This window comes from Perissodus microlepis, chromosome 6 (genome assembly GCF_051167445.1).
Source record: "Perissodus microlepis isolate ML-2025 ecotype Zambia chromosome 6, ASM5116744v1, whole genome shotgun sequence".
NCBI classification, from domain to species: domain Eukaryota; kingdom Metazoa; phylum Chordata; class Actinopteri; order Cichliformes; family Cichlidae; genus Perissodus; species Perissodus microlepis.
The window spans coordinates 7,081,311-7,090,153 of NC_140466.1; the positions used below are offsets into that span (position 1 = coordinate 7,081,311).

At 38.5% G+C, this 8,843-nt stretch overlaps 1 protein-coding gene across 1 annotated transcript; it reads left to right on the forward strand.

The window, feature by feature from the left end:
- Positions 1 to 56: 56 nt before the first annotated feature.
- On the forward strand, positions 57 to 8,058 carry LOC146384935 (uncharacterized). Its single transcript, XM_084930407.1, has 2 exons — positions 57 to 3,675; positions 3,838 to 8,058. The coding sequence occupies exon 1, from the start codon at positions 576 to 578 to the stop codon at positions 1,212 to 1,214; it is 639 nt and encodes a 212-aa protein (XP_084786533.1). The 5' UTR covers positions 57 to 575; the 3' UTR covers positions 1,215 to 3,675; positions 3,838 to 8,058.
- The last annotated feature ends 785 nt before the right edge of the window (positions 8,059 to 8,843 follow it).

The window sequence follows — 8,843 nt, forward strand, 5'->3', positions numbered from 1 at the left end:
GCAGGAACATGGCTCCAAAAAGTTGAGACCAGGGTAACAGAAAGCTGGGAAAGTAAGTAGTACTAAAATAATATAAAGTATAAAAAATAGCATCTTTAGTTTCTCAGAAGTAAATGGAGGAGTCAGCTGAACGGTAAGAACAAGATCCGGGCTATCAACACCTATGCGCTGCCTGTGATCATGTACCCTGCTGGGATAATAAGCTTGCCAAAGGAGGAGATAGAAGCCACTGACATAAACACAAGGAAGCTCCTGACCATGCATGGATGGTTTCACCCCAGGTCCAGCACTCTGAGGCTGTATGCTAAGTGGAAGGAAGGAGGCCGGGGACTAGTGAGTTTCAGGACCACAGTCCAGGATGAGGCAACGAACATCCACAAATGCATCAGGAAGATGGCTCCAACCAACTGCGTGCTCAGTGAATACCCCAGGCAGCAGAAACCCAAGAAAGAGGAGGAACCATCATGGAAGGACATGGTATGTACCGCCGGCAGATAGAGGAGGTGGCCGATATCCAGACATCCTTCCGGTAGCTGGATGAAGCTGGACTGAAAGACAGCACAGAGGCACTAATCATGGCAGCACAGGAGCAAGCTCTGAGCACAAGATCCATCTACCGCACCAGGCAAGACCTCAGGTGCAGCCTGTGTAAAGATGCCCCTGAGACAATCCAGCACATAACAGCAGGGTGCAAAATGCTAGCAGGCAAGCCATACATGGAACGCCATAACCAAGTGGCCGGCATAGTATACAGGAACATCTCTGACAAGTATGGACTGGAAGTCCCGAGGTCAAAATGGGAGATGCCTCCAAAGGTGGTGGAGAATGACCGAACTAAGATCCTGTGGGACTTCCGGATACAGATGGACAAAATGGTGGTGGATAACCAACCAGATATAGTGGTGGTAGACAAGCGGAAGATGAAAGCCGTAGTGACTGATGTAGCGATACTGAATGACAGCAACATTAGGAAGAAGGAACACGAGAAGCTGGAGAAGTACCAAGGGCTCAGAGAAGAGCTCGAGAACATGTGGAGGGTGAAGGTAATGGTGGTCCAAGTGGTAACTGGAGCACTCGGTGCAGTGACTCCCAACCTAGGCAAGTGGCTCCAGCAGATCCCAGAAACAACATCGGAGATCTCTGTCCAGAAGAGCGCAGTCCTGGGAACAGCTAAGATACTGCCCAGGACCCTCAAACTTCCAGGCCTCTGGTAGAGGACCCAAGCTTGAAGGTAGACCGAACAATCAGCCGAGACTGCAAGACCAGACTGACCAACCTGTGCACTGCCTGGATTTATTACAAGAAGGCCTATGACTCAATGCCCCACATAAGGATCCTGGAATGCCTAGAACTATAAAAGATTAACAGGACCCTAAGTGCCTTCATCAGGAACTCAATGGGGATGTGGCGCACAACACTAGAGGCCAGCTTCTAAGCCCATAGCACATGTCACCATCAGGTGCGGGATCTACCAAGGAGATGCTCTGTCCCCATGTATGTATGTAGATAGATAGATAGATAGATAGAAATATACTGAAATTTACAATTTGAAAGCTGCAGCCCTTTTCTTTTCAAAAAATGGGTCAGTGGTATTTCTTTCACTGCATTGCATCACATCACTTACATTACTCTTCTTTTGAGACCACTAAGGCCAATTGTTGTAGTTTTAAAATCAGTCTTTTGCTGGATTGTAGCTTATCTTTTTCCAAAACCTCCCTGCTTCATTAAGAAATTATGGTGCTTAACAGATATAAACATTACCCTTGCCATGCATACCCTCTCCTGTTGTCCGGAAGATATGACGGTCATGATTTCCTGATATAATTTCAAATTTTGAATGGACAGTTTTCAACTTCATCTTTCACCATCTTAAATGATCTCAGGCCCTGAAAACACAGCAGCTTTTTCAAATTTTAGATCTTTTTTTCTATTTATTCCTTTAATGATGTCAAGTTTTAAATAGCATTTGTGCTATATGCTGTAATTTTTCACTTCATATTTGTAGTTATGTTTAATCTATTGACACCTGACTACTTGAAGATCATGGCCAATTATCATCATTTTTTTTTCTTTAATTCAGTTATGTACTACAGAAATCTGTAATTCTTTACATTTTACATTTTGCGTTTAAAGAAAATAGAAGAAGATTATTCTTAAATTCTAACTCTTTGCACACTCTGCTAGTATTTATGCTTTTTCTCAGATGTATAGATTTTGCTTCTTATCCAGTGATTAGCTGCTAAAGATTCTGGCTCAGACACATAACCTTCAAGCAGTGCAGGCTCACCTCAGGAAGTGTTTTGATGCCATTATACAACTAGAGTTTGCTTTATTGCCCGAAGAACCTTCTGGTGCTCTAGAAATGGTGGGTGCTGGAGAACAGAGGACCATATATAGCAAAGACATCCTGAATATGGCCTTCCCTGAGGGAGAAAAGGTCAGGTTTGAGTAACCTTCACACTTGTGATCATTATTCTCTGACTGTGTTTTATTCAGCCTGTTATTTTCTTGTTCCAGTCCTTACTAAAAGGGTAGATAGAAATTGGAAAAAAAACAAAAACCTTATGTCTCATAAAATCGCTTATACTCATCTATCTGGCAGATTAGAATCCTTAGATTGGACCACCGATTGAGCTACCAGTTGCTGTTAGGTATCCAGTAATTTGAAAGCAAGAAAAAGCCTGCGTGCACATCTTTCAAGTGAACAGTTTTGCATAACAGTATTATTAATTTGAATAATAGTCATCCTAATCATAAAGTTTATGTAATTTTTAATTGCAGTTGCAGAATTTTAAATTTCAGCTCTCTCACTGTGGTGAGAATTATTTTGCATTATGCAAGAACTCCTACAAGCAGCATTTAAAGCAAAAAACGGACATTCCCAGTTTTAATTTTTACCCAAAATTAAAACATTTGAAAATGAAAAGCGGTATTGTCACGAAAACTTTGTTGGCAAGAGTGTTATAATTGACAGCTGTTTTCTGCTTTGGGTTTTCTAATATTCAGATGAAGTCCACTCTCTGCTCCTCTGGAAATTACAGTATATCATAACAAGACACAACAGATGTAATCAAATCCTCATTCCCAAGTGATTCTGCTGCTCTGTGCATGAGGGAACGTCAAAGATTGGCTTTGCAGTGTGGAGGATGCTAGATTTTCCTCACAGCAACAGCTTAGCAAGGAGGCCATTACAGCCTACCAGGTGAAGTCTACGGAGGAATAAGTGGTGGCTGGATACCCATCGCAGATACACACATAGAACACACATACACACATATACACAAAATTTGTGAGAGTGTGTGTGTACATTAATCTATGTATCTGTGATTAGTGGGATGGGTGTCCAGTGTGTGTGTGTGTGTGCGTGCGTGCGCGCGCGCGCTTGCTTACTCTTTGTTTATACGAGATTTTAATTTCACTTTGTTTTTGCGTCCACCAGGTGGTGCTGACCATATCACAGATGATGTAGGGCAGGGACGTGGAAACACACTTGGAGAAAGACCATGACCGTTTGGCAGTACAAATTCTCACGGTGCCTTCTTTATTGTGTGGTTAAATTTTAACCTGACCGAACAAGCCTGCACATTTTAATGACATCACCACTGACACAAATGCCATGTCGTCACCATCGATATCCATGCCAGGGATATTGTCACGTATCTAGTTTGGGAAAAGGTACGATAGTCCAGCGTCAGTTGACCATTGATAAACGTCTGTTCTTGGCTTAATATAATATGTATAATACGTACAAGATTTAACTGGAGATTTTTCCTGTGATCAGTGTAACTTAGGTTTAAAACTTGACTTGACTCGAGGCTTTCTTTTGATTGATATCAGGTACAACTTGGACCTGAATGGCAGAGACAACTATCCTTCAACTGGGACATGAACTTAAACAACTGTGTAGCAACAATTGAGCTGTCCACATGCATTTACGGCTATGAATATCTGGGATACCTTCCTAGCATGGTTATCACACCACTCGCAGTAATAGAGAGCCAGTAGTCCACAAGCCAAAAGGTTGGTGGTTATATCCCAGTTCCTCCCAGTGCATCTATCTGAATGTAGAGTTTTAGGTTAAAGTGGTTAGGCATAGAAAAAAGCACTTGTGTGAATGGGTGAATGAGGCTTGTAGTAAGAAAATGCTTTGAGTGCTCAAATAGAGTAGAAAAGAGTAGAGTTCCAGTATCTAAACAGTTTTCCATTTTTTTTGTTTGGTGCTCTGCTTAAAAATGTGAGAGATTAAACAGAGTCAAATATAACAGAGCACAAAACAACTAACAAAATCATCATATATTATTAGTAATAGTTAATCAACATATTCAATAGAGATATTTATACAGCACATTAAAATGCAGAGTTTACAAATTAGTTTGACAAACAAGCTCAATCAGAATGATGGTGAATTCAATTAGACAGACTCTTTGTAGTCTTTATTGCATCTGATTGTAACAACTTTCAACTCATATTTTAGGATTATTGTACTGCTGAATGTACCAATGAGAGTTTGTTAATACATATATTTGCTCTGCTTACATTCTGTTGTTTTGCTCAACAGTTAAATCATCTGTACATCTTATTGTACACCTTCCATCGGCAGACACACATGCCAAAGCTATAACAGAAGCAGTTTTGACAGTTGTGATAGGTTGCTTTGTCAAAATTTAACACATATTAAAAGTGCTGAAATACAGGACCTGGAGAAATAAAAAGGTGCAACTGTTCAGCTTCTAATAATGTGGACTATATCTATTGATACCTGCCTTACACTGACTGAGCCTTGGTTTAAAATGACACATACACTTGTAAATAAAGTATTACTGATGTAAAACTGGTTGCATAAATTACACTTACATTGTGGCACATTTTTGTAAATGCTGTGCTATTTCATTTCGACTTCTCTTGAATCCCATGCAGGTTAGGGTTTCGAGTAAGTTTATTTCTGTCTTTTTCAGTTTCATAGAAACATGCATCCATTCTTTTTCTGTTATCTCTTTTTGTCAATACAAGAATATTTTTTGTGTCTTTTTTAAATAACTTTGAATGTACTATATTGCAAACATATGTTTTTAACAGAGTGCTGCCTTTGACAATCTGACTGAATCTACTACCATGTACCATTAGATGGCACTATTGCTTTGTGGCAGTTAAACTATATGGTCGTGTGCAACTATGCAGCATTAATCTTTCTTATTAATGTAACTGTTCTCTATTGTCTGTTTACCTCTTGATTAGTAGCTGTTTGAGTTACGGGAATTAGTGGTAGGAATTCAACTGTAGCTATAATAGATAACATGTATTATTAAGACGATAAATGTTTTTTTTTTTTTTTTAATTTGCATTAATTAGAGTACATTATAAATTTAGTACAGGACCCAAACAATGACTCTGTCTTACAAAGTAGAAAATTCAAAACTTAAGATTCAAGCATACTTGAGAAATATATTTAAACTGTTTTCTCTTTGTTTGTTTGTTTATTTGTTTCATCATTTTTTTTTCCATCAAGTATGATCCGTTAACACTAACACAACTTGTTAATATTAATCCATATGTAATAACCTTTTGACTGAATATTTGAATATATCTTTATTCTAAAACCCCACAAACTTCTAAATGCCCCACCGAATTTTAATTTGAAACCTACTGTGCTTTTCATTTAAGGTGCTATTCGATTATTTCTCTTGCAGTTCAGATAGATTGGAGTCAGTATTGCTGAAAGCACATACTGACAAGACATCTGGGAAAGCATTCTCTCTGTCTTCTGTAGTTTGTTATTGTTAAACAACACCTGAAGTAGATTAAAGCTGGACAGGTGTTTGGATCCAGGCTGGAATCCCATTTTTCGTCCAGATCTTCCTGTGTGGCTTACCAACATATAGGGCTATCTGTAATACTTTATTCCACTGTCTGTGAGACAAGTGGAAATTACTGATGCCTCACACACACACACACACACACACACACACACACACACACACACACACACACACACAAAGCTGTGCAATAGCTTCTTTGAAATATTAAAATTAGCAACTGAATTGCAGGTATTTGTATTCAGTGTGAGTGTCTTGCAGTTTTTCTAGTCTCAGTTTTCCACAGACAGATCTGTTTTTAATCAATCACAATATTGTACAGATAATAGGGCAGTTCTTCGGTGGGCTGGCTCTGTCAGGAACTTGGTGTTGTTTTGACAAATTTAACCGAATGAATATTGAAGTGTTCTCTGTCATTGCTCAGCAACTCATAAACATGCAAAATGCCAAAGCTGCAAAGGTACACACAAAACAAACGCACACCTGATTCTGACTTATGGCTTATAAATCAGCATTTCAAATGATTAGCAATTATTATTTAATGTTAAGTTTGTGTAAACTACTCAAACTTAAAGTTAAATTAAAAATAAAATATGGCATACCATACCATACATCTCTCGGTCTAGTTCAGGACACACAACTATAATCATGGGGAAGATTGGTGACACACCGTTGCTGTTAACACACTCAACAAGGGTGGTAATGGGCCCAGTATCCTTGCTGGTCTCACCCCCATAAATGGCACTGCATGCCAAAAAGGATGTCAGACTGCAGAGACACAAAACTCCCTTTAGGTCGATAGCAGTTATGATTCCAAACTGTGCTCATATTGCAGAAGTAACTGGCAGTTTTAGTGTTATCCTAATTTCTCATATATACTGTGTCTCTATAAAATGATTCATCAATTCTTTTTTCTTTGATCTGTTTTATTGACTTAAGCTCAGCTGCATTTATAATCGCTATAACTGTTTTTCTGTTCTCCATCCAGGTGATTTTTTACCCAGAGGGATTTGGGTCCAGTATCCTAGCAAGGAAAATGACCCACATGTACAAGCTGTGCTCAGAGCAACTGTCCCAGCAGGACCACTCTGACTTTGGGATGAGAGCTGTCCAAATCTGTTGTGGTCATGGCAGGGTCAGAGCATCACAATGACACATGTGCATTCAATTATCTAGGCAGACAGACGTCCACCTTTTCAGCAATTTCCAGTGTGATTGCTGTGATTTTAACACACACACACATACACATGGATATGTTGACTATATTTAGCTTTTGTGTACCCTGAAGATAGATGTACAGAATGTTTACAGTGAAACCTTTTTTTTATTTTAAGTAGATAACTTGTTTTTTTGGGACAACATGCTATAGTCCACAGCAAGAACAGTGAAACTATATTGATGGTGACGCAGATTAGCAGCTAAGACCTTAAGATCTTCCAACCCCTTTTACATTAAGCTAAGTTTCTCAGCGTCATTTTCACTTTGGAAATTCATTTACATAGTTCAGTGCATGTCATGGTTGAATAGTGTGACATAAAAGGAGATAAAGAAATGTTTAGAAATGGGGAAAAATGCTGTTTTTTATGTGTCTGGGTTCTGTATAGGACTGAATGCCTGCTGTGTGGCATAAAATCTTTTTTTTTTTCTCATGAACATCAGCTCCACATAGATTTTACAATGTGCACTTCACATTACCTTACTCCTCAACCATTTTGTGCCAGAGAGAAAAATCAAACAGTTCCTGAAAAATGAAAAAAAAATAATAATAATTTTACAGCCAAAATTACAAAATAAGTCCTTTAGGAGTGTATGAATTTTGGTTGCTAAAGAGTTAAGAGCCATTGTCTGTCTTTGATTTGCCATTACCTTTCTGAGTCTGCTTGTCCCACAATCAGTAAACATTCATTATCTCGCACTTCAATTTTTTTTACATTTCAGTTAAGCAAACTTTTTGTAAATAGCGGAATTTTATTGATTATCATATTTATTACATCTATAATGAGGGTTTTTCACTGATTTATTTTAACACTATAACATTAAGTTAAATATATTTAAATGAATTCACCAGCTACTTTGGAAAAGATGCTCATACAGGCTCTTTTGCAATGATGTTCTTTTTTTTTTTTTCAAGCAGATTGGCTTTAAGATTTGATTCCATTTTGGTGATTATGGTTATCAAATTGATGCAGTTATGAAGTAAAAAGCATGTGAACTGAAAATTATGGATTGTAACTCAGTATGACTAATATGAAGCAAAAATATAACAAAACAAAAAAACTGTTTTTAAAAACAATTTCCACTGTATATCAGTTATTTGGAAACTTTTTATTTTTCTAAGGAATAGTAGACATTTAGATATGGTAATGACACAAAGAAATACATATAATTTATAATGTTTGTTTTTAGGACGTGACACGCTGGCAGTCTGTCCAGGCTGTACCCTCCCTCTCGCCCTATGGTAGCTGGGAAGCGGAAGAGAATGGATGGATGAATGATGATAATGTTCACTGAAGGTCACTGAAGAGAGATAACCCTCAACATTAGTAAGAATGTGGTTATTATTAGAGCACAGAGACTCAACCTGACAAAGGTCTTCACTGATTATGCTGTGCTGTTTGTTGTTTAAAAGGAAACATCATGGAAAGACAGGTATGGCAGACAGAAAAAATGGCTGATATTAAAAATCTTCTACCAATAGTTAGATGAAGCTGGACTGAAAGCCAGCACAGATGCACTAATCAGCACTGGAATGAGCTATAAGCACAAGAGCAGTATAGGCTGGGGTCTACCACACCAGGCAAGACCCCAGGTTCAGGCAGTGCAAAGATGTCCCTGAGACAATCCAGCACATAACTGCAGGATGCAAGACGCTATCAGGCAAGGCATACATTAACGCCATAACCTGCCAGAGTATACATAAACAACTGAGTCAAGTATGGCCTGGAAGTCCTGACATCAAAATGGGATAATCCCCCAAGGATGGTTGAGAATCACCATCTAAAATCCTGTGGAACTTTCAGATACAGACAG